This window comes from Felis catus, chromosome B1, assembly GCF_018350175.1.
Source record: "Felis catus isolate Fca126 chromosome B1, F.catus_Fca126_mat1.0, whole genome shotgun sequence".
Classification (NCBI taxonomy): domain Eukaryota; kingdom Metazoa; phylum Chordata; class Mammalia; order Carnivora; family Felidae; genus Felis; species Felis catus.
In genome coordinates this window covers 201,843,139-201,868,232 of record NC_058371.1, presented here as the reverse complement: position 1 = coordinate 201,868,232, position 25,094 = coordinate 201,843,139, and the positions used below count along the sequence as shown (strand labels likewise).

Below are 25,094 nucleotides of genomic sequence, written 5' to 3'. Positions count from 1 at the left end.
GATCCGTTTTGCGGGAAGAGTCTTGCTGGCATGTCCCCCAGAGGAGTGCGCAGATCATACGTGCGCAGCTCGGTAAATGCCCACAAGCCAGACTCGTGGGTGTGCCCGGCACCCAGGTCAGGAAGGAGGATGTGCCCAGCCCCCCGGGACCCCCGGGGGCAGCCACCACCCTGACGAAGCAGACTCGTCTGCCTCATCCTGAACTTCACGCGGATGGAATCCGTACTCTTCAGTGTCTGTTTCTCGACTCGCTCTCAGGGAGTCTCCGTGTTGATTGCCTAGGGCGGGGACGGGGGGGCATGTGAGGTTGAGGTCGGGGTCAGCACCCTGGAGCCGGGACCGCCAGGCCGGGGGCTGAGAGGCCACAAAGGGCCACACTCCTGGGCTCCACTCCCGTTCTGCCTCCTGTGTGCTGTGTGACCTTCCCCAGCTTCCTCCACCTCTCTGTGCTCCATGCGGAAAATGAGGACAATGATGTGCCTCGTAGGGCTTCTGGAGGGTGGAGACAGGTTAGCGCGCAAAAGGGCCTCTGTTCGAGCTGCGGTAACGGTCGCCGAGTTGCCGTTATTTTTGGAGGTGGGGACGTTCGCCAGGCCGGGGACGGGAGCGCTTCCCGGATGGCAGAGAGTGTGGACGCAGGGCCGGCCCCCTCACAGCGGCCCAGGGCTGCGTCTCCACTCCGGATGAGTCTCATCCGCCTGGTTGGGGTTTCGAGCCTGTTGTCTTAGAAACCAGCCCCGCATTTTTCTCTCTCCTCCTACTCAGGTGTAGACCTGACACGTACACGCCTCGGGTACACCCCACGGCCTGTTTTCCCTCCAGGGCGAGCTTTCTCCTGCACACGGCTGTCACAGAACTCCCGCTGTTTGAGGTCACGGAGTCTGCCCCCCACCCAGGGTGACGGGGGCTCTGGGTGAGGTGGGTGTGAGGACAGGTCCAGGGGCATAATGTTTAAATCACTGCAGGGCCGCCTGGGGGGCTCAGTCGGTTGGGCGTCCGACTTCGGCTCAGGTCATGATCTCGCGGTTCGTGAGTTCGAGCCCCGCATCGGGCTCTGTGCTGACAGCTCGGAGCCTGGAGCCTGCTTCGGATTCTGCGTCTTCCTCTCTCTCTGCCCCTCCCCCGCTCGTGCTCTGTCTCTCTTTCCCAAAAATAAATAAACATTAAAAACATTTTTTAAATCCCCGGAATGGCTGCTTTGCCCTGGTTCTGCCTGGGCCAGGGCTGCCGTGTGACCTGCTCCCCCGACAGACCCCCACAACTAGCAGTGGCCGTGGCGGGGCCCTGCCTCCCAGGTGGGGAAGAGGGAACTGCAGGAGCCCAGGAGGGAGGAGTGCCCGGGAGGCTTTCAGGAGGAGGCACCTTTGAGATGAGATAACATTCAGGGCCCCCGGGCAGGAGCGGGGCGGCGGGGGAAACATCTTCCTGAGGCTTCAGAGCCGCAGACGGGGTTGGGGGGGGGGGACACAGCATCTTAGCGCTTCGCCCGGAGACGCCGGTGGGCCGTGCCCGTGGGCACCCCACTCGGGAGGGGAGCGAGCTGTGGATTCCTCCTCGCACAGGGGTCACCTTGGGCCAGGCTTCCGCCGGGGGCACCAGTGATGGGGGGAGCTGTTCCTGATGCGGTTCCCCCACTCCCAGCTCCTTCAGGGAACCGGTTATTACCAGCTCACACCCCGGGAGTGATGCTCAGCCTCCTTGCCATTTTGGGAAAGAGTGAGGCCTGGGCTTTCGCGCGGCCCGCCGTCCCCAGGGTGGAGGGTGTGGCCACGAAGAGGCGCCCAGTACGCTCTTCTGGGGTGATTGCCCTGCACCACGTAGAACGAAGCCAGACCAGCCTCTATAACCTGTTCGGGTTATTCCGGTGTTAATATTTCCACCTAGTCCAAGGGTGGTGTTAGGAATTATAAAAATAGTAGATGCTAAGTGAGAAACAGCAGTACAGGGACCCGTGGGACCGTGACTAATCGTCTTTCACCCCACTCGTCCTGTGCCTCCACCTGGGGAAATCACGTTCGCTCCGGCCTCCCCTCTGCCGTCCCCCCACCGCCGCCCCCCTGCCAGCTACAGAGATGGACGGGACCGGCCCCTCCTGCCTTGTGAGGATGTGCGGGGCGATAGCCCTGCTCCCCTGGGGACGTCGGGCGGCACGGCTGGGTCTCTGCTCCCCCCACTCAGCACCCCAGAAAGCCTGGGAGCACCCACTGGCCCCGGACTCTCCGTGGTGCCGTCCCGAGCCCCCGGGGCGCACGGGAGGCCCCACCACACCCTCTGCGTCTCCTGAGGACCCCGCGTGCGGGCGTGCTCCCTTGATCACCCTCCCTTCAGCGGAAACCCCTCTGCTCCGTTCTTCCCACAGGCAGGAGAGAAACACTATCACCCCTTGTGTGCGCTATGTGTCAGGTGTGGCCGGATGTTTGCGGAAGGCGAGGAGATGTATCTTCAAGGTGAGCACACGACCATGCCGCCCGGGTCACCTGCGGTAGCTCAAGTGCTACTTGGGAAGCCGGCCACGCAACCCGGGGCTGGGGGAGCAGAGCCCGAGCGGGCTTGCCCGGGCGATGCGGTGGGATGGCGGGCAGCGTGCGGGAGGCACCCGTGGGACCTGGTGATGGCCAGGACATGGGGGCGGGGTGCCCAGGGCTGCTCAGACCTTCCCCCAGAGGATGGGCCCCTTCTCTGCGGCCACCATTTCTTCTCAATGCTCCCTCTGTGTCCAGCGTCCCTGGAGGGGAGCAGAGCGGGGCTGGGCGGACGGCAGGGCCACACACGGGCTGTTCCATGACCTCACGCGGTGGTCATCCCGGGGCGGCGTGTCAGACAGGCCTGCCTTTCTGAGCCGGACCTCGTGGGCTGATGTCAGCTGGGACGGCCTCGTCCCCAGCGTCCCCTCTTGTTCCTCAAGTCGCTGCTTGAGAGTCCGTGAAAGGGGTCCTTTGCGCTGCCCCCACCCCACCCCCTGCTGCTCAGATGTCTGGGCGGGAGGGGCCCCTTGCCCCGGGCACCACCCCTGCTGTAAATAGTGCCTTCAGGCCTGCCCGACACCAAGCATGGGGACACGAGCTCGCCATCAAGGGGGCCCCAGTGTCAGGGAATAAAGATGCTCGTCATGGCTCTGGGCTGAGGCCGGCGCCCCGTGTCTAAAGCGGGCCCTCCCGTGACGTTCTGTGGGACCTTGGAACCAGTCCCACCCCTCTCCCAGCTTTAGATTTCCTGGTCGGTGTGACAAGGGGTCAAAACCCAGGTCGGAGCTTTTCAGTGGTTCACTGTGGAACCCCGGAGTCCTGTGGCCAGGGGGCCCTTGGGGGGCCCGGCCCCCACCCTGCCTGGTCCGCCTGGATGCTGGGGCGCCATGAAGGCATTGACAGGTGAATCCTATACAGCCGAAGCTGTGAGAAGCAGGGGGCCCGGTGAGCCCTGCAGCCTTCGAGGATGGTGAGACAGGCCACCCCCTCCCCACTGCCACCAGCACCCCTACCGTGGGCAACACCTTCCCGATAAATACGAAGGAGGGGCTGTTGACTCCCAGGAATTGTCGGGGAGACCCGGATGAAAATAATAACGAGATGCTATTTCCCCCCATTCGATTGACGATCGAAGGGCGCACCCGCGTGGTGAGGAGCCTGGCTGGTGAGGCAGGAATTGGGAAATTGCCTTAAAAATGCCCACACCCTTTGAGCCGAGACTTCACTTCTTGGAGTCCTCAAGTAGGAGGGACGTGCGAGGACTTGGGTGCTGTGGACCCCCTCCCCCACAACGGGACTTAGAGAGAAAACCCCACATCCCACAGCCAGGGACAGATGCATCCTCTTTCCACGTGGTGGAATGCCACGCAGCCCTTAAGGGTTACGTTTCTGCCGTTTAAGTGTATGAGGAAATGTGCAGGACTCGAAAACAAAGCTCCCAAGACATAAAAATATGTATGTACAACATGATCCACATTCTACGACCAACGCACGTGTGTGCCCGAAGGCTGCCCGGCCAGAAATGGCTCGGAGATTATAGACGGTTTTCATTTTCTTACTTATATTTTGTTGGGGTTCTTTTAATTTTTAAAAAAAATTTTTTTTAATCTTTGCTTATTTTTGAGAGAGAGAGAGAGAGAGAGAGAGAGAGGGAGCATGAGTGGGGGAAGGACAGAGAGAGAGAGAGAGAGAGGGAGACACAGAATCCGAAGCAGCTCCAGGCTCTGAGTTGTCAGCACAGAGTCTAACGTGGGGCTTGAACTCATGAACCGTGAGGTCATCACCTGAGCCGAAGTCAGATACTTAACTGACTGAGCCACCCAGCCACCTTATTAATTGTTAATAAAGGCCATCAATTACTCATCTATGACTTTTGTCATCAAAAACGGTTGTCAAAAATGACTGTTTTACACACACACGCGCACACACACACACACACACACACACACACACACAATTAAATTGTGGTCTCCCCAGGAGCTCCAGGCCCATGCAGATGTTTTCCAGGGAGGGACAGTGATAAGTTCCACCCCCAGGCGTTAGCTCCTGTGACCTGGGAGGCTTTGCAAGCAGGAGATAGGATGTAGTGCTTTCCTTCACATGCACCTGTCAGCCCCATGAGGTGCCAGGCTCTGTGTGCCTGGTCTCTGGGGTGGAAGAGACACCGCCCCCTCCTGGCTGGGGCACAAACCCACACACAGAGCCACAGGGAGAGGGAGCAGGGGGTCGGGCTGAGGTCCAGGGGGGCCCCGTAGGGAGAGCAAGTGCTCCGGGCCCTGGAAGGAGGGCTGACCTGTGCCGCGAGTCCCAGGGGAGCGCCGCGGACGTATAGGCGGCCTCCGACTCTCCGCACGGCCCCTGCATCGCGGGAAGGGACACTGAGCGCTTCCTCTTGGGTCTGTCCGCAGGTTCCTCCATCTGGCACCCGGCGTGCCGACAAGCAGCCAGAACTGAAGACAAAAACAAGGTTGGTGGAATTTACGATCTGCTCCCGTGCGTTCGTCAGCGCCGTGTGCGGTCACCCGCTTCTGTAGACTCACCGGCTGGTCACACCCGCCCACGGGCCAGGCAGCGCGAGGCCTGGGGGTGCTGAGGTGCGCCGGGTGGATCCACCGAGGGGCTGGTGCGAGGTGGGGCACGCACGGGCATCCCGGGGCCTCCCAGCGCTGGCCCGCTGACCTCCCCACGGGTCCCGTGGACTCGAGGGCCGCAAAAGCTTGGGGACAGCTCTGACGTTAGCAGGTCTCCAAATAGTCTCCAGATTGCCCACACTTATGGCACCAGCTGCAAGTTTGAGGGGCCCCAAACTGCCCTGGGTCTCAGTCGTTCGTTGGAAAGACTCACAGACACGCTGAAGGCTATCCTCGTCACGGTTACGGTTTATTGCGCGAGAAATCAGCCAGAGAAAGAGGGCGCGGGGCAGGGTCCGGGAGGGGTCCAGCCCCAGAGCCGCTCCTTTCCCGCGGAGACAGGACGTGACACCCCCGGGCCCGCGCGTGACCGCACGCGCCGGGTATTACCAACCAGGGAAGCTGTGTGTCCAGAGATCTTACCGGGGCTCCACTGACTGATTGACTGACTGACTGATTGCCACATGGTTGATTTCACCCCAGATCACACGGTGTCTCTCTGGTGCCGGCCCCACCCTAAGCCTGTTGGGTGAGGGTGACCCCCTCCCTGAGCAAACAGTCTATCAGGTGGACACAGATCACCCTTCAGGGTCGAGGGCGCAGGCCAGGCCTCTCTCTGGGTAAGGCCAAATCCCTCGCTGCCCAGAGGCCCAGCTGGGCGCCGGGCACAGAGGCGTCACAGTGAGGAAGAAGGGTTGCCCTCTTGGGACCGAGTTCTAGGGAGAGACGGAAATTGACGCCCAAACGAGCAATGATGCAACAGAGGCTGGTGTCGAGGGCAGGACGGATGGTCAGGCAGGGCCTCGGGAGGACATGGGGTGGGAGCTAGGCCTGCGGGATGAGCCGGGGCGGCCCTGGCGGGAGGGAGCGGGGAGGGCTGCCGGTGGGCGGTGGGCGGGCAGAGTCCCCTCGCCCTTAGCCCTGCAGCGAGGGCGGGGCTCAACCGGCAAGCCCCAGCTGGGCCCATCTGTGGGACTAGAAGGTTTCTGGAATTTCCCTGAGGCTGGATGGAGAGCCCATGGGCTCAGGCCGCCGAGGTTCACAGGGCTGTTGGCTGGCGGAGGAGACGCTCCTACGGGCCCCCGCAGGATGGGTGGGCTCCCCCAGGTCGGCTGTCGCTTGCCAAGCCTGTTCCGAAGGACCCCAGCAGAGGGAAGTGCTCCCGCATCCTGTAGAAACGGAGTCCGGTGGGTTCGGAGGCCCCTGCTTCTCACGCACTCGCTCACAGTGCCGCCTCTTTGGTTTGTCGTTCATTCAGCAGAGCTTTACCCAGCGTCTGGTTGTGCCGCGCCCTGTTCTTGGCCCGGGGCCCAGAGGTGACCGAGTCCTGCCCCAGCGTGCTGGGGACACAGGGGGAATGGGTGGGCACACGGGGATGCCCAGCCTGTCACCGGGACACGAGGGCAGGGGGCCCTGGGCCGGGGCAGGAGGGCTCCGTGGAGGAGAGGCGCCTCCTCTCGCGTCCCCAGGCCTCCCCTAACCCGTGACAGCCTCGCATGGTTGCTCAGCCCCTTTCCGTGGACGCCAGGCCGGCCCGAGGGCACTGCGCCTCTGAGCTCTCCTCTTCCGGCCTGACGCTTCCTTCCGCCTGCCAGCTTGTTCCTCCCGATTTTAAAGTAGTGCCAGTTGCTTTTCTCAGAGTTGTCCAAGTGCCTACACAGGGCTCTGGTTTAATTCGGGTCCAGATGGTCACCTTTGATGGCCACAGAGAGGAGGTCCACTCAGCGTTAAGCGCTGGTGGGCACAGACCTCCATATGGCGACTGGTCCGGTCTCGGGCCTGGGGGGTGGGGAGAGGCAGGGGGCCCGGCCCTGGGTACAGGGAGTCACAGGAGTGGAGGGCGGGGTCTTGTCCCCTAGGGGAGGGCAGGTCTGTGGCTGCTGGACCCTGGCTTGGGCCACTGCCCATGTCTGCTGAGACTCAGGAGGCCGAGGGACTGACGACCGTGCAGAGGGAAGCAAGGGGCAGGGGAGCCCGACAGCCTGGGAAGAGACCCCGGGGGCTTCAGCGGCCAGGCTCACTGTCCCCTGTCACCCTTCCGGCTAGATTCCCAGACCGTAGCCCCAACTAGAGAACGCTGGGATTTGGGCTGCGAGCCGCCCGCCTGGCCTGCCCCCTGCCCCTCAATCTCGGGGACTGAAGCTACTGTGCCCTGGGGGTCCCCCCCCCACTGCCAGGGGTGGGGTGCAGAGGTTGTGAAGGATGGTGTCCCTCCCCAGGCCCTGCGCCGGGGGACTGTGTGAAGGTGAGGAAGGGGGACAGGCCCACATGACGGCGGTCCTCCCAGCTACAGGGACACAGAGCCGTGGAGACTGTGGCTTCCTGTGGCTGCTGTAATGAATCACCGCAAATTTAGTGGCTTAAAGGAGCACAGATGTATCCCCTCCCTCGGAGGCCGGAGGCTGAGGACGGGCCAGCAGGGCTGTGCTCCCTCTGGAGGCTCCAGGGAGAAGCCCCTCCTCATTCATTGCCACATCTGGAGCCTCCGGGGTTGGCTCCCGGCCCCACGTCCTTCAGACCCCGCTTTGTTTGCCACACGGGCCCCGGCCCCCCAGCCTCCCTCAAACGACCCTGAGACCCCAGGGAGCCCACCTCTCAACTCGAGCCCCTTACTCCCATCGGCAGAGACCCTTTGGTCACACGTGGGCATCCTCACGGATGTTACTCTGCTCCCACGGTGACAAGATATGCCCGGTTGGTCTCGTTCACGGTCAGGGTCACAGTAAGTGGCGGGCACACCCCATCCTCTCACATCATACAGCCCACGATTCCCTCCATAACCCGCCCCCGTGCCACCCCGGGCACATCCCTGCCCTCACAGAGCCAGCGTCCCTGACCCGGAAGTGACCGCGGGGTCCCGTCTGCGGGACTCCTCCCCGAATCCCAACCCAGAGGCCTATCGGAGGGACCTGGCGGAGGGACCCCACATGCCAAGAGGCCTCCAGGCCCGTCTCCGGAGCGTGACCGGGTTAGAATGGGGGACCCGGGCCAGCCCGCTCAAGGACAGGTCGGGTGGCCAGCCCTGCTCGTGGCCTCTGGACCCGGCTGCGAGGCTGGCCTCGGGGCCTGCGGGGAGCCCAGCTCCCTCTGCTCTCAGCCCAGGGGTCCGCCCGTGATGACCGCAGCCGCCGGCCCGAGGAAGGGAGGCCCTCTGAACAGTGGACGGGGAGGAGAGGGGGCAGCCGGAGCTGGCTTCCTGGGCTGTGTCTCCACAGACGCCTTGGGAACATCTGGGGCCGAGGCCGTCCCATGAGGACAGCTGTCCCCTCGGTGCTGCGCCCTGGGGCTGGCACGGCTCGGGGCCCGCCCCTCTGTGTCCTGGGACGGCATCCAGGCCCCGGCCGTGCCCTGCTTGCCCCTCACTTCACCCTCCCTCGCTCCAGCCCCTCAGAGCCTCTTCTGTCTCGCCTGAGAAATGAGAATAGACCCGGGCGGGGCCGGGCGGTGAGCCCCCGGGTGACAGGAAGGCAGAGCCCTACGTGTCCTGTGTTGCTTCCTGCAAGCTGGTCGGGGAGCACGAGCCAGCAGCCCCGGCCAGCGTTGGGTCAGCGTGGCGGAGCCAGCCCCGGAGACACGCAGCAGAGGTGGTGTGGGCCTCGCTGAGTCTCTCGTGGGGGGGTGATCCAGACAAGAGGCACCCGCCAGGAACTGACCAGCAGCCCCGTCATTTACCAAGTGCCCCCCCGCCCCCGCCAGGCTCCGGGACCTGTAGGACCAGCTGGGTCCCGGCCTCCCAGTTGCTCTCCAGCCAGAGAGGCCGGCCCTGGGGTCCCTGCAGGGACGGGCGAGGAGGCAGAGGGTACTGTGTCCTCCCTGACCGCATACCCCGGGGGCACGGCCGCTCCCCAGGGCAAGGGTGGCCCCTGGGTGTCTGCTGAGGGCGCTCAAGGAAAGCCTTCTGGAAGGCTGTGGCCCTCACTGCCCGTCCCCGGCACGTCCTTGGTCATTGGGTCACTCAACACACAGCCGGCCCGTGAGTGCCCGTCGGCTGGGTGGCGGAACACAGACGCGGGGAAGACTGGCGGCCTCCCTGCCCTGGAGGCACGTGTGGGATGAGGAGGCTTCCGCAGGGTGCCCCCCGGGCGACGGGAGGGGCGGCCCCCCTGGACGGGCCCAGGCGGCAGGGTCGGGGAGAGGATGTCTTCCTGGAGCCGAGCCTTGGCAGGTGGTGTGGGAGGTGGGTCTCGGGGCCTGTGCCTGGGGAGCCGGGGGTCTGCAGGGCACTGAGACTGAGGGATTGTTCCAGAGCCTGGCCGAGGGTGGCCCCAGGCCTGCCAGGTAGCCGGAGAAGAGCTCCAGGGGGCCTGGAGCTGGGGCCCAGCGGCCCTGGGAGACAGGGCAGGCCCGGAGGGGAGGGGGCGGCCCCACGCCCGGTCCTGGAGGAAGCCGTACCCAGGAGCGTGGAGGGGGCGGCCGGCGCTGATGAGCGGGCGAGCGGGCGCCTCACCGAAGAGGTGAGCCCCGGCATCACGCCCTCTGCCTCTTCTCTTTGCTCCCCAGATGCAGAAGCAGGCTTGCAGTCAGGTTTACCCGGGCACCACCGCCTGTGCCTTGCAGGTTTGTCCCTCCCACTGCCGTGGTGGCCTCGCATCTGCTCCTGGTGTTGCCCTGTCCTTGCTGCTGTCCTGCCGACAGTGTAGGAGGTGCTGGGCATCCTCCAGCTGGGAGGGCAGGGCTCCACGGCCCGTGCCAGTGTCCTGGGGCCGCTGTGTACAATGGTGCAGGCTGGGCCCTCAGCCGGCAGGGATTTATTCTCTCCCAGTCCTGGAGGCTGGGAGTCCTGGCCCAAAATGTGGGCTGGTTGGTTCCCTCTGAGGCCTCCTCCTTGGCGTGTAGACGGCGGTCTTCTCCCTGTGTCCTCACGTGGTCGTCTCCTGTGTGCATCTGTGTCCTGATATCCTCCTCTTGTAGGGACACCGGGCCCACCCTAGTGACCTCATTTTGCCTTAATTACATCGTTAAGTGCCCCGTCTCCAAACATGCTCACACTCTGGGGTGCCAGGGGTTAGGGCTTGAACATGCGAGTTTTGAGAGATATAATTCAGCCTGTGATGTGGCCCCTCCCAGGGCCACCGCAGCAGGCGTGGGCCACCGAGAGGGATAGAGACGAGGTAGGAGGCAGCCAGCCGGAGCTGTCAGGAGGCAGGGGGAGGCCAGGCAGGGGTGGTCCAGGCGGGGGTGGAAGCTGGACCAGGAGGGGCGAGCACGTCCTACCGGTGGGGTTGGACGGACGCCGGTATGAGTGATGGGAGCCGGGGAAGAAGGGTGTCCACGCAGGGTTGGGCGGGCCTGGCGTGCGGGACAGAGGAGGGGCCTGGGGAAGCAGGAGATGTGGCCGAGGAGGGAGGAGGGGCAGGGGTGGGCACTCGGGGAGCAGGTCACAGATGCGGTGGCCGCAGAGTCTGACAGCAGAGGCCCGGGCTGGTAGAACGAGCTAAACACGCCCCCCACCCCTGTAACCTAGCGCAGAATCCCTTGCTCTCGTCCTCCGAAAACCAGATAATTTCCTTGCGTGAAGCCGGGTGATCATCGGAGCGTTTCCAGCGCCGCGGAGAACGTGCTGGTCGGCTCGGAGTTGGCGTCACCTGCCGCGTCTGTCTGATTATAGCTTTCCAGCCGCTCATTCAAGCCCACGTGTTTATTTTAAGAACTCTTTCAGTCTGAAAAAAAACATGTCGCTACTGGCATTTCTGTCGGAGTGTGACCTGTGATCATTGCATCTGGAAGGTTCTGGAATCAACACATTCTGCTTTCAGTCTCCTCCTGTTGCCTTCCTTTCCAGGAAACCAGGAGCTCCTCAGAGAGCATCATTTCTGTACCTGCTTCCAGCACCTCGGGGTCTCCGAGCCGCGTGATCTATGTGAGTTGGAGAGTGGGGAGGCCCGTGGTGGGAGGGTCCGGACCTGGGTCATGGCCAGGGGTGCCCTTGGGGGCCGGGGCGTCCTCAGGTGCTGGGGTGCAGAGCCGGGGCTCTCGCCACGGCCGTGGGGTGCAGACTGGTACAGACTTCGTGAGGTTAACTCCGAGCTTTCGGTGAGGACCATCACGTGACCCCGCAGCTCCTGGGTGACGTGGTGGTGGTGCCCAAAGAGATGTGCTCACAACTGTTGTCCATAATGGTGTCAGCTCAACACCGCCTCCCTGTTCTGCAGCTAAGGCTTGCCCGAAAAAGTGACACTCGGCACACGGGGGACCGGGCTGGTGTCACCAATAGGCGTGCAGATCTGCACCTGCTACCTGGGAAGCGTTTCTAATGTGCTCCTACGGGAGGCCTGTGAAAGATAATCTATGTTATGCGGTCCCGTTTTCATGAAAGAGTGTACGTGTGTATGCGTGTGTGTGCGCATATGGGTATATGTGTGTATGGGTGTGCATATGTGTGTGCATAGGGGTATATCTCTACAGATGTGTATATACATGTATAAGTGTATGTGTTTACATATGTGCATGTGTGCATATGGCTACATATGTGTATGGGTGTATGTGTGTATGTGTGTGCATATGGGTATATGTGTGTACAAATGTATGTGTGTTTACATGCGTGTGTGTGTGCATATGGGTATATGTGTGTACAGATGTGTGTGGGCGTGCACACATGGGGATATACATGTGTAAATGTATGTGTTTACATATGTGTATGTGTGTGTATGGATATATATGTGTATGGGTGTGCATATGTGTGTGCATATGGGTAGATGTGTGTTCAGATGTATGTGTGTTTACATACGTGTGTGTGCATATGGATATATGTGTGTATGGGTGTGCATATGTATGTCCATATGGGTAGATGTGTGTACAGATGTGTGTGGTATGTGCATATACGTGTGTATGCACGCACATGGGTATACACATGTGTAAATGTATATGTTTACATATGTGTATGTGTGCACGTGGTATATGTGTATATAGGTATATCGTGTGTGCACAGATTTATATATACATGTGCATATGGGTATATGTATGTGAAAATATGGATTTGGCAGGACCTAACCCAGCCCATAGTGCATCGCTGTCATTAAAAATAGTAATCGTGATAGTATCTTTTTAAATGTTTATTTTTGAGAGAGAGAGAGAGGAGAGAGAGACAGAGCAGAGAGAGAGGGAGACACAGAATCCAAAGCAGGCTCCAGGCTCCGAGCCATCAGCACAGAGCCCGACGCAGGGCTCGAACCCACGAACCGTGAGATCGTGACCTGAGCCCGAGTAGGACGCTCAGCTGACTGAGCCGCCCAGAGGCCCCAAACACGAACCACTCTTTTAAACACACTGGTGTTTGTGAAAGACCAGGTATTGTTGTGACCGTGCAGTGAGCAGAGACACTGGTCACCGTTGTCACAACTACTTGCAAGGCTCCGCGACCGTCCGCGGTGGCGCTTACTGGGTGTGCCTTCGACTGAAGCAGACAGGCCTCAGGCCGGAGCACCCCGGCCATCCCTCCCCCATTAGCGTGGTGTCCGCTCCCAGTTGGCGCACATCCTCGACCTCCCTCACCGAGGAGGCGTGAGTCCTGCGAGACGAGCCCTTCGTATCTCGGGGCTCTGCCTTGCTTTTGCGTTTGTATCTTTCCTGGCATCTGCTGTTGCCCTACTGTGCGCCTGACCCCGTGCTTGCTGCCGGACCTTGGGAGGGTGGCCCTGGTCCCTGTGGCGGCTCGGTGTGCTTGGAAGGACGCCAGCAGTCCGGCAGCTCACCGGTGCGAGGGGAAAGATGAATACCATCGTCACCCGCCAGTGCCCTTGTGGCCACTGTTAATATTTTGGAGCACGCCCCGTGGGTCTCTGGGTCCCTTTTCTCTCTGTGTATTTTCTTTTAACCACAGCGAGGTCACACTGAATGTTTGTTGCAGCCTCTGTTCACCATGGCAGTAAGTCAGTAACTAGGCATAGCATAACATCAGCATTATTGCGTTATGACGTATTATTATTGACAGCACATCGTAAGTATGGTGTCCTGTGTGGCCGTATATTGTTGTTTATTATGCCGGGTGGTGTGTGGGAGAGAGAAAGGCGCAGGGAAACCACATGAACCTGTACACATGCCCCAGTGGCCCTCCGCCAGTCAGAGAGCCTGTTGTCACGGCGACCGCTGAAGGCTTTGGCGGGGGAGGCAATGGGTCTGTGAGCCCCGCTGGGCGGGACAGATGCCGAAGAGCCAGGCGGAGCCACTTTCCAGGGTGGGAGCGGGCACGAATGGTGCCATCAGGCCGCCGCTGCGGTCCCTGCTGTCAGGGGCCGACCCAGGGCAGGGCCGGCCTCCCTGACCCGGGCACCGCGGGGCTGGGACGGCCGCGGGCAGATGCTCTGATCGGGGTGGGATCCCGAGGCAGGGACTGGGGGGCAGGCACCTGCGGGCCTTGCCCCGCCCCACACTCCACTGTCAGCTTGAATTTGATGTCCGCGGCATCCAGCGGGTGGACAAGATGTAGGCAGTGTCCCCATTTTGCATGCGGAGATGGAGGCCCAGAGCGTCCTCCTGACTTTGGCAAATGCCCCGTGGATTTTGATTCAGTTCTCAAGCACGTCCCAAGGACCTTGCCGTGCCGGGCACGGAGTCAGGGAGAAGGACTCCATCATGAATCAGAGAGACTCGTTGGGCCCCCAGGAGCCGCAGGCCCAGACAAGGGGAGACAGACGCGCCCACCAGCGTCCGCACCTTGACTTAAAGGAGACAGACACAAACGTGAAACCAGATGGCGGAGGGGAGCAGGGACGGTCTCCCAGACAGGGAGGCCTGGACTGGGTCTGGAAGAACAGCCAGGCAAAAGGGACTGGGATGGGCGTGGCCGAGAGAGACAGAGACAGAGAGAGGGCACACGGGAGTGCAAGCTCACAGCAGGTGCCAGGCCCCCGGGCTCTGGATGGCTGGGCAGCCATAGGGAGCTCCTTGTGGCAGGTGGCATGGCTCTGAGGGGCGGGTCACTCGGACAGGCAGAGGCACAGGGTCCCCTGAGGGACAGCTCAGAAGTTCTGATCAGGGCCCATCCCGACTACGGACAACAGACTTAGAAATTTTTTTTTAATTTTTTTAACGTTTATTTATTATTGGGAGACAGAGGGACATAGAGTGTGAGCAGGGGAGGGGCAGAGAGAGGAGGAGACACAGAATCGAAAGCGGGCTCCAGGCTCCGAGCTGTCGGGACAGAGCCCGACGTGAGGCTCGAACTCAAACTGCGAGATCATGACCTGAGCCGAAATCGGTCACCCAACTAACAGAACCACCCAGGTGCCCCCAGACTTAGGATTTGAACTCAGGTCCTCAGAACCCTGCCCAGGCTCCAAAGGGAAGAGTCAGAGATCTGAGACCTCACGCATTCACTCTCTCAACCTGTGTCACAAACGGCAGCATTCACCCCGAGAGCACCCATCAGACTCATGGGAGCCCTGGGGTCAGGTGGTCAGGGAAGGCTTCCCAGAGGAGGTGGGCTGGGGCTACTGAACCGGGGGCTGAGCCTGGCATGCGGGGGCACAGGGAGGAGACCCCTCAGGGCCAGCAGGCTGGGAATGTCAGCAGCGCACTTGGGGAACCACAGCGAGGGCTTACGTCACACACCCAGAGGGGCTGGAGGGCAGGGTGTCGTCGCTGGGGCTCCAGAGATGCGGCCCTGGCAGGGAAGGGGGCGACGGTGGGGAGCACGGCTCTGGAGTCAGACAGCCTGGGCCTCTTCCCACCCACGCCTCCCTGGCTGTGTGACTCTGGGCGAGCTACCTAACCTCTCTGGGCTCTGGACTCGTCGTCGATGAAGTGCAGCGACCGTGGGCGCCCCCAGCACGGGCTCGCTCTGTGAATCTGGTGAGCCAATAATAGAAGGCTTAGTCTCGTGCCATCCCGGGCAAGAGCTCGTGGTATCGGCAGCTGCTGTTGGCGACGTTTGTTCGGAGCAAGTGCGGCAGGAAGGCCCCCAGGAGGCTCTTGCTGGGTCCAGATGTGAGCGGTGAGGGCCTGGACCAGAGCCGCCTGGGCTGGAAAGGGACAGCTAGTCGCACAGAGGACAGGAGCGTGGGGCCCGTGCCGGCCCCGGTACGGATGCTACGGGACACCGGGGCCGAGTAGAGGGTTCTCTCCGGGTCTGGGGAGAGCCGAGCCGGTGGGGGCAGCCTGACTGCCAGCTTTGCCCGCGGCTGGCAATGCCAGGCTGAGACGGATCCCGAGAGGGGAACGCGGTGGGGAGGAGGTGACCCCGTGTGTCGGCTCCAGGACGGGTGGGCACGTGGGCACCTGCAAGGGGAACGTGGGGACCGACACAGACAATCGTCCCCGCCGTGACCGCTGGGGGTCAGGTTGCGTGTTTGCTCCTGCCCAGCTCTAGGACCTGTTTGAGCCCACCGTGTGCCCCCAGGCAGCCCCCGGAGCCAGGGAGGGGTGGCAGCCGGGGGCAATAGCCTGGGAGCAGTGGGGCGGTGCAGGGGGGAGGCTGGGCCGAGTCACAGGGGAGCAAGGGGCCAGGGGGCCCTCGCCAGCGCAAGCGAGCGTCACCAGTGAGCGCCTGCCGTGGGGCGGGGCGCGGTCCTTGCCCCACCTGAGCCCGGGGCCCAGCCGGCCTGTCAGACGCCAGGCACTTTGCTGCCGTATCTCAAGAGCTCAAAATTGCTGCAGGTGCGTGTGTGTGCGTGCATGTGCGTGTGTGTATGGGTGTGTGTGTGCGTGTAAGGGTGTGTGTCGATGTGTACTGGTTTGGGAGGGTGCTGTTATGTGTGCAAGTATGTGCTGTTGCACAGGAGTGGGTGTGTGGGTGTGAGTGCGTGTGTGCGTGCGTGTGTGTGTGTGTAAGGGTATGTGTTGATGTGTACTGGTTTGGGAGGGTGCCACTATGTGGGCAAGTATGTGCTGTTGCACGGGAGTGTGTGTGTGTGCGTGCATGTGCGTGCGTGTGTGTGCATGCATGTGCGTGTAAGGGTGAGTGTCGATGTGTACTGGTTTGGGAGGGTGACGTTATGTGTGCGTGCATGTGAGTGCGTGTGCGTGCGTGCATGTGCGTGTAAGGGTGTGTGTCGATGTGTACTGGTTAGGGAGGGTGCCGTCATGTGCGCAAGTATGTGCTGTTGCACGGGAGTGGGTGTGTGGGTGTGAGTGCGTGTGCGTGTGTGCCTGCGTGGGTGTGTGTGTAAGGGTATGTGTTGATGTGTACTGGTTTGGGGGGTGCCACTATGTGCGCAAGTATGTGCTGTTGCACGGGAGTGGGTGTGTATGTGCGTGCGTGCGCGTGCATGCATGTGCGTGCGTGTAAGGTTGTGTGTTGATGTGTACTGGTTTGGGAGGGTGCCGTCACGTGTGCAAGTATATACTGTTGCACGGGAGTGGGTGTGTGGGTGTGAGTGCGTGTGTGTGCGTGCGTGTGTGTGCGTGTGCGTGCGTGTAAGGGTGAGTGTCGATGTGTACTGGTTTGGGAGGGTGCCGTCATGTGTGCAAGTATGTGCTGTTGCATGGGAGTGGGGGTGTGTGCGTGCGTGTGCATGTGTGTGTGCGTGCGTGTGCGTGTAAGGGTGAGTGTCGATGTGTACTGGTTTCGGAGGGTGCCGTCATGTGCGCAAGTATGTGCTGTTGCACAGGAGTGTGGGTGGGAGTGCGTGTGCATGTGTGCGTGCGTGGGTGTGTGTGTAAGGGTATGTGTTGATGTGTACTGGTTTGGGGGGGTGCCACTATGTGCGCAAGTATGTGCTGTTGCACGGGAGTGGGTGTGTATGTGCGTGCGTGCATGTGCATGTGTGTAAGGTTGTGTGTCGATGTGTACTGGTTTGGGAGGGTGCCGTCACGTGTGCAAGTATATACTGTTGCACGGGAGTGGGTGTGTGGGTGTGAGTGCGTGTGTGTATGAGCGAGCGTGTGGGCCCGGGTGGCACGACCGGGCATTGGCGTGGGTGTGGGAGTTAGGGTGACCGGTGCGTCTGTAAGTGTGGTGTGGGAGAGGGTGTGGGTTGTGCAGACGTGTGCGCCAGTGTGTGGCCGGGGGCACGAGCCAGTTGACGGCTGTGTAGGTGGCTGACTTCCACAGTCTTAGACGGGACGTCCTCTGTGCACGCGTGTGGGTGCAGAAGCGTGTACCCCGGTGTTTGCACACTTGCTTGCGTCGCACACCGTGTGCGTATAGACGCGTGCGTGCGTACGTGTGTTTGGGCGGTGGGCCGAGCCTCACGGTCCGCCGGGCTCCGCACCAGGCAGGTCACGGGCTCCGTGTCTCTGATCCCGGAGCCGTCCCTGTGGAAGCTTCCGGCTCGGCGGAGGGGGTCTGCCTGAGGGACGCTTCCTCAGGACCACGTGGTCTTCCGAGGTGGGGCCGAGGGCCCCAGGCCCACGTGACAATGAGACACACACACACACACACACACACACACACACGCCTTTGCCCCTTTACCCCGTGTCACCGCGACGTGGCTCTGGGGCGGGACCCCGCCGTCCACACGGCTGTCGGAGCGCCCGCTGCGGGCCGGGCCCCGGGGCCGCTGCCCTGTGCGGTGTGGGGCCGACGGCGCCCTCTGCTGGCTCTCTCCTCTCAGGCGAAGCTGGGCGATGAGATTCTCGACTACAGGGACCTGGCTGCCCTTCCCAAAAGCAAGGCCATCTACAACATCGACCGCCCCGACATGATCTCCTACTCGCCGTACATCAGCCACTCGGTGGCGGACAGACAGAGCTGCAGCGAGGTAGGGCACCTGCGGGGGGGGGGGTGCCCACGGCAGGGGCCCCGTCCGCTTCCGCCCCCTCTGACGGCCTGTGCGCCTCCCCTGGAGGGAGGCCGCGGCGGTCCCGCCCCTAGCCTCGCGGGCCACGGGCAGCAGGCTGAAGGGGTGAGTCGAGAGGAGCCCCCTGAAACGGGAGGGAGCGCGGGAGACGCGCCCGTGTGTAGCAAAGTGCCGGGAACCGAGCGACAGTCTCCTTTTCTTCGGTTCGGGACGACTCCCCTACTGCGCAAATCGTGTCCTTCTCCTCTCTCCAGAACATTCCTGGCCTGGCCGCTGTCCTCAGCGGCTGGCCTGCCCCTAAGTCTCGTGAGTTCCTTGTGTTGGTTCGACCCCCTGTTTGGGGCGCAAATGACCGATTCCCTCGTGTCCGTGGGCAGTGTCCCTCCGGGGTGACTCTGCTCCGTTTTACATGCAGCCCCTGCTGATTTTCCCTTGTCTTCGGTGGTGTTGAGGCTCGCGTGTGGCTGTGGGCGCCCGGGATAGACGAGGAGAGCATTTTGCCGGCTGTCGGCCTGAGCGTGTGTGCTGTTCGTGTGTGGGCGACCCAGACGGGCCCTCCCCTGGGGGCAGGAGAACCCAGGACCTTTGCACATCTCCCCCGGGGCCTTCCTGTTTGCTTCTCTGGGAGCGAGGCTGAGGCTCGGGGACACCATGCTCGTGGGCGGGTGCAGCCACGGAGGCAGGTGGGAGGGTGAGACGGACCCCACTTCCCTTGCTCCGCGGCCAGCGGGCACCCCTCCTGACTGGCTTCTGCCGCAGGGGACCCCTGGGACCTGAGGACCAGGCGATGAGCCCCGTCAAGAGGCAGGGCAGGGAGCGGTCATGGACCTGGGCTCTGCACGGGGCTTTGGCATCCAGCACCGGGTCTGGGCTCCAATGGACAGCGCCGGAAGAGGGTCAGAGAGGTCAGCGCCCTTGGCCGTGGTCCCCCAAGTGGCGAGCCCCAGCCGAGACAGGATCCTTTCTGCCCCAGAGACCACATTCTGGCTGTTTCCTTAACCGCCCCTCATGCCACCTCGAAGGCAGGGGAGCCAGGTCCAGAGGGCTGGGTTCAAGTTCCCCGTCCACCCGCTGGCAGCCGTGCGACACCCCGCCCTCGCTGGTTGGGGCCTGAGGTTTCCCACGCAGACGGGGGCTGGGAAGGGCCACGCGCGCCTGTGGGCGTGGGGTGTGGTCGCTGCCCGTCCTGCTTCCACGGGTCACATGAATGTCGGCAGACACGCACACGGTCCGCGCTGTGGCCTCTGACCCTGCACCCCTCCAGTGGGGCGCACTGTATGCGAACGTGGGTGCTACCTGCCGGGGTGGGAAGGGAGGTCCCGGGTCAGATGTGTTCACACTGAGGCTCTCCTGCCAGATACAGGGCAGCCCGGGGCACAGAAATCCTCTGTTCAGGGACCGGTCACGCTGTAGTGTCACGGTCCCTACTCCCCCCAGGCCTGCTCACTCTGCACTGACACCGGGCTTTCCTGTGTACCCGTGGCCCGTGGCCCCGCACCGTGGGAGTGACTGTCTCAGGATACAGATGAGGACGCAAGGCTCAGGGGCTGTGCTGGCCCAGGGCCGTGCGGCTGACAGAGGCAGAGCCCTGTCACCAGGGGTCACCAGCTCTGGTCACCGTGGCCCCCCTGCCGGCGTCTGCCATTGTCCTGAGGTGTCACAGCCCCCTCACTCCCTCAGCTCAGCGCCCCCGAGGGCTCCCCCCTCTCCAGGCCCTGCCACACCCTGGCTGGGAGCCTGCTTGGTGCCAGTCTCCCCGGGGACCCTTCTGTGGGCACATGACGGGGTGGGGACTGGGAAGCCACAGGAGGCTCAGGGCGCCGCGCTGAGCAGACTTGGGCCTCAGGGCTGGAATTCTCTGGAACGGCAGCCGTCCAGCAGTTGAGCACCAGTGCGGGAACCTCGCAGGGGAAGGAGAGCAGGCTGGAAGCTCAGAGATCTGGCTTCACCTCTCTGGGCCTCAGTCTCCCCTTCCGTGAAATGGGAAGATTGGGAAACACTTGCCCCTTTCCATTCTGAGGAGAAGGAAACCCCAAACCCCGAGGCCCCGAATCACCCTCCTCTTCTCTGGGCCCCTTGTCTCTCCTTTCCAGAGAAGACCGAGGCAGATGGGCTCAGGACGTTGCCACCCTGGGCCCTGACCGTCTCCCTCTAGGAAAATACATCTTCACGGGAGAGCAGTGGGCGTAGGGCGCACTCAAAGAAGTGTCCTGGGGAACCTCTTTCCTGGGGTGCCATTGGCCCTACTTCTCCAAAAAGGTCTTGGCTCCTGTGTCGTGTCTGGTGGTAGGTTCCTTGCCCATTTGGAGGAGGGTCTGGTTGTGAGGATGTGTCTGTGCCCTGGGCTGTTTCTTCTTCCCCACGTGACCTCCTGGTGCCAAGGCACTAACAGGCCACTCTGTTGTGTCCACAGTCCCCACAGGTACTCTCGCCAACGCCGACAGAGGTAACCGCCTGCTCCCCGGCCCGCCACCCTCCCACCCCGTTTGCTCATGGTGCTTCCCCCCCCACCCCGGGTTATAAAGATAACCACCACGGCACCCCCGGCAGGGCCTCTGTGGCTCCTGACCGTGGGGTCTGGGGCCACGGTCCTTGGTGGCCAGAAGTGCCGTCCTCGGCGTTGGTTATTTTTATAATCACGTCTCATCACGTCTCATCTGCATGCCCCCTGTGCACCTGTCGGCCCTGCAGTCACAGACACGTGGGACGTGGCTCTCTCGAGGTCTGGGTCATGGCTTTCTTTTAAAATTTTTTTTAATGTTTATCTTAGAGAGAGAGAGAGAGAGAGAGAGACAGAGCATGAGCAGGGGAGGGGGAGAGAGAGGGGAGACACAGAATCGGAAGCAGCTCCAGGCTCCAAGCCATCAGCACAGAGCCCGACGCGGGGCTCAAACCCACGAACCGCGAGATCCTGACCCGAGCCGAAGTCAGATGCTCAGCCGCCTGAGCCACCCAGGCGCCCCATGACTTTCTTTGGAGAAAAACCCCGGGAGCCTGGGTTAGCCCAGGGCCCATGTCACTCCTCTGAGTGGGACGAGGAGGCAGCAGACCCTCACAGATGAATATTCCAAAAACGTTCCTCTGTTAGATTTATAGCGAGCGGCTCTGGGTCCCTGTTTCCCAGCCTTAGCCAGTGACATGGACAGCTGTCAGTCAGACTTCCATCTGCACTGGCGTCAGACCCTCGGGTCCAGGAACGCGGCGACACGGGGACGGTGGTTAGCTCGTGTGGAGCTTCGACAACCACACGTGGCCGGCGAGCCCCACGGACAGGCTAGGCGAGGAGACAGGGCGCCCGTGGGTTGGAAGCCGGCCCGAGGGGCTGAGCAGAGGACGGCCAGAGACGCCACCACCCCTGGGGCGAGGGGGCCCCTCACCGTGGGTGGGGACGAGCCACACGGGCTCAGGGCCCGGCCGGCAGGTGCGGTCGCAGCACGAGGGCCGGCCTGAGCAGAGCCTGGAGGCGGGTGTGCGGGCAGGCTTCGGGGACGGCGGCTCAGTGGGTTCGGTCGGAGGGCAAGCCTCAGGAGGCAGAAGGTAAAGCCCAGAAAGGGCGAGAGCCGGGAGCGCCAGACCCACACTCTCGTCGCCCGTGCTCGTCCCCGTGCCGGCCTTCAGGGCCCAGCCAGCGGCGTGGGCACCACGGCATCCTGGGCCGTCTCACGACTGCGGCCTTCGTGCCCTGCAGCCTGGCCGTCCCCCGTCCCTGCCGCCGGGTCATCTCACGCCGCCTGCCGCCCGCTCCAAACGGTTGCCCGTCCTGCTTGGACGGAGTCTTGTGGGCCAGTGTTTGCGGGTCCGATTCAACCGAGCCTTCGGGCCTGGGAGGGGTGCTGTGGTGCCTCCCAGGCCCGGGAGCCCCCGTTGTGGGGCAGGCGGGGGCGGGGGGTGGGTGGAGAATGCAGAAGCTCAAGGTTCTCAGAGACCTGGTGGTTGTCAGGACCCCGGGTGCCGGGAAGGGGGTGGGGCAGGAGCACAGGTGCAGCCCGGTCCCTCCTCCACCTTTTGGGGAGCCCAGACACAAGGAGGGGCTGATGGGGACCCTGCCCTCTGGGATCCGGGGGCACAGGGACCGGGCTCAGGCCAAGGCGGGGTGGTGTCAGCGCCAGGTCGGGCCCCCACCTGGCCCTCCAGATGTAGCCCCGGCAGGTGCAGAGGCTTTCACCCTGGGGCCACGTGGGGTCAGCCCCGAGGGTCTGGGGGGGCGAATGCCAGGAGGAGGGTGGGCGGCGGGCGGGGCGGGCAGTGCCCTCAGCTCCTGCGTTCACCAGGCCGCCTTCCCTCCCAGGGGGATCAGGACGACCGTTCGTACAAGCAGTGCCGGACCTCCAGCCCCAGCTCCACCGGCTCCGTCAGCCTCGGGCGCTACACCCCGACCTCGCGGTCGCCCCAGCACTACAGCCGTCCAGGTACTTTGCGCCCGCGGCTTCCCTGACCCCGGACGAAGACCTGCTTCCTATTGCCCTCCCTCTCTTTCGAGTCCGTGCCTTACTTTACACACCTGGTAAAACGACGGGCCGGGCGTGGGGTTCCCGGTGGGTGGCGGGAGACGCTGTCCGTTTAACTTGCCCGTGGTGGGGGGCGGGGGGACGGCAGAGGCAGCTGGTGAGCCCGCGGGTCAGAGGGGCCGTCCGGGAACATGCAGGCAGCACCGAGCGCTCAGAACCGAGCTGGTGTTTCGGTCACGGGCGGCAAGAAGGTCACGGAGCCCGCGTGTTGGAGACCAGAAGCCCGCCAGTCCCGGGCTCACCTGGGGTCTGAGGGGCTTCGAGCCGTGAGGACGGCGTCAGCGGCCGAAAAGAGAGCCAGCTTTCTTCACGCGCAGCTGGGTCGGTGGCCCCAAAGACGGCCCCGTGGAAATTGGCGAGAGGCCAGGGGCGGGCCCGTCCCCGCAGGGGGACCCCCGGTGCGGGGTGCTCCCCCCCCCCCAGCGCGCCTCCTTCCCTGCCTGGCGCCCGGCTGCGTATTGCCGTCCCTTAGCTTTGAAAGCCCGTCGCTGCCCTCGGTGTGTCAAAGCCGCAGGACGCTCCACGCACACTCTGCCTTCGTGAGGGATTTTTCCAAGCCGCTTCCTCCGTGGCGGCTGCTGCATGGCGCCATTTCCACGTCCATGGACTCTGGCTCTTAGTTTCACAGCCTTTGTGGAAAAATCAACTCATTCGTCTGCAGTTCTTTCCATTGACTCCCTGCTATGTTCTTGGAACGTCCCGCTCACTGGGTGTCTGGAAGGTGGATGAGTCAGTGTGTGTGTGTTGGGTGGGGGGGTGTGGATGAGTGTGTGGGTAGATGGATGAGGGAGTGACTGTGTGAATGAGTGTGCATCTGGGTGAGTGTGTGTGGGTGAGTGAATGAATGAGTGAATGAGTGTACGAGTGTGTGTGTGTGTGTGGGTGAGTGAATGAGTGGGTGACTGTGTGAATGAGTGTGTGTCTGGGTGTGTGTGTGTATCTGGATGAGTGGGTATGTAGGTGAGTGTGTGAGTGTGAATGTGTGAATGAGTGTGTGTCTAAGTGTGTGGGTGAGTGTGGGTGGGTGTGTGTGTCTGGATGAACATGTAAGTGGGTGAGTGTGGGTGCGTCTAGGTAAATGTGTGAGTGGGTGTGTGTGTGTGTCAATGAGTGTGTGTGTCTAGGTGTGTGGGTGAGTGTGTCTGGATGAGCGTGTGAGTGAGTGGGTGAATGTGAACGTGTGTGAATGAGTGTGTCTAGGTGGGGGGAGTGGGGGGGAGTGTGTGTGTCTGGATGAGCGTGTGAGCAAGTGGGTGAGTGTGGGTGTGTGTCTAGGTAAATGTGTGAGTGAATGAGTGTGTGGGGTGTGTCTGGATGAGTGTGTGAGTGGGTGTGTGGGTGGGTGTGAACGTGTGTGAATGAGTGTGTCTAGGTAAGTGTGTGGGTGAGTGGGGGAGTGTGTCTGGATGACCATGTGAGTTGGTGAGTGTGGGTGCGTCTAGGTAAATGTGTGTGTGTGTGGGTGAGTGTGAATGTGTGTCAATGGGTGTGTGTCTAGATAAGTGTGTGGGTGAGTGAGTGGGTAAGTGTGGGTGTGTGGGTGTGTCCAGGTAAATGTGTGAGTGTGGGGGGGTGTGCCTGGATGAGTGGTTATGTGGGTATGTCAGTGAGTGGGTGAGTGTGAACGTGTATGAATGAGTGTGTGTCTGTGTAAGTGTGGGGGGGAGTGTGGGGGAGTGTGTCTGGATGAGCGTGTGAGTGGGTGAGTGTGAACGTATGTGAATGAGTGTGTGTCTAGGTAAGTGTGTGGGTGAGTGTGGGGGAGTGTATCTGGATGAGCGTGTGAGTGGGTGAGTGTGAACGTATGTGAAAGAGTGTGTGTCTAGGTAAGTGTGTGGGGGGAGTGTGGGGGAGTGTGTCTGGATGAGCGTGTGAGTGGGTGAGTGTGAACGTATGTGAATGAGTGTGTGTCTAGGTAAGTGTGGGGGGGAGTGTGGGGGAGTGTGTCTGGATGAGCATGTGAGTGAGTGGGTGAGTGTGGGTGCATCTAGGTAAACGTGTGAGTGAGTGTGTGGGTGAGTGAGTGTGTGTGTGGGTGAGTGAGTGTGTGTGTGTATCTGGATGAGTGGGTATGTAGGTGAGTGTGTGAATGTGTGTGAATGAGTGTGTGTCTAGGTAAGTGTGTGGGGGAATGTGGGGAGTGTGTGTCTGGATGAGCGTGAGTGGGTGAGTGTGGGTGTGTGTCTAGGTAAATGTGTGAGTGAATGAGTGTGTGGGGTGTGTCTGGATGAGTGTGTAAGGGGGTGAGTGTGTGGGTGAATGTGAACGTGTGTGAATGAGTGTGTGTCTAGGTAAGTGTGTGGGTGAGTGGGGGAGTGTGGATGAGTGTGAGTGGGTGTGTGTGTGTGTAAATGTGTGAGTGAATGAGTGTGGGGTGTGTCTGGATGAGTGTGTAAGTGGGTGAGTGTGTGGGTGAATGTGAACGTGTGTGAATGAGTGTGTGTCTAGGTAAGTGTGTGGGGGAGTGGGGGAGTGTGTCTGGATGAGCGTGTGAGTGAGTGTGAGTGTGTGTGTGTGTGTGTCTAGGTAAATGTGTGAGTGAATGAGTGTGTGGGGTGTGTCTGGATGAGTGTGTGACTGGGTGAGTGGGTGTGTGGGTGAGTGTGAACGTGTGTGAATGAGTGTGTGTCCAGGTAAGTGTGGGGGGGGAGTGTGTCTGGATGAGCGTGTGAGTGGGTGAGTGTGGGTGCGTCTAGGTAAATGTGTGTGTGGGGGGTGTGTCTGGATGAGTGGGTATGTGGGTATGTCAGTGAGTGGGTGAGTGTGAATGTGTGTGAATGAGTGTGTGTCTAAGTAAGTGTGTGGGTGAGTGTG

At 61.9% G+C, this 25,094-nt stretch overlaps 1 protein-coding gene across 27 annotated transcripts in view; it reads left to right on the top strand.

Annotated features, from left to right (window-relative positions):
- Positions 1–25,094, top strand: part of ABLIM2 (actin binding LIM protein family member 2) — a 143,166-nt gene that overhangs the window by 70,551 nt on the left and 47,521 nt on the right. For 17 of the 27 annotated variants that reach the window (XM_023253443.2, XM_023253441.2, XM_045056668.1 and 14 more), the window contains exons 7-12: positions 2,360–2,447; positions 4,874–4,932; positions 10,878–10,955; positions 17,587–17,733; positions 20,186–20,218; positions 22,061–22,181. In XM_023253443.2, the coding sequence (XP_023109211.2) occupies positions 2,360–2,447; positions 4,874–4,932; positions 10,878–10,955; positions 17,587–17,733; positions 20,186–20,218; positions 22,061–22,181 (526 nt within the window). The remainder of the gene's footprint in view (positions 1–2,359; positions 2,448–4,873; positions 4,933–10,877; positions 10,956–17,586; positions 17,734–20,185; positions 20,219–22,060; positions 22,182–25,094) is intronic. The other 10 variants (XM_045056667.1, XM_045056669.1, XM_045056666.1 and 7 more) reach the window with 1 other exon arrangement.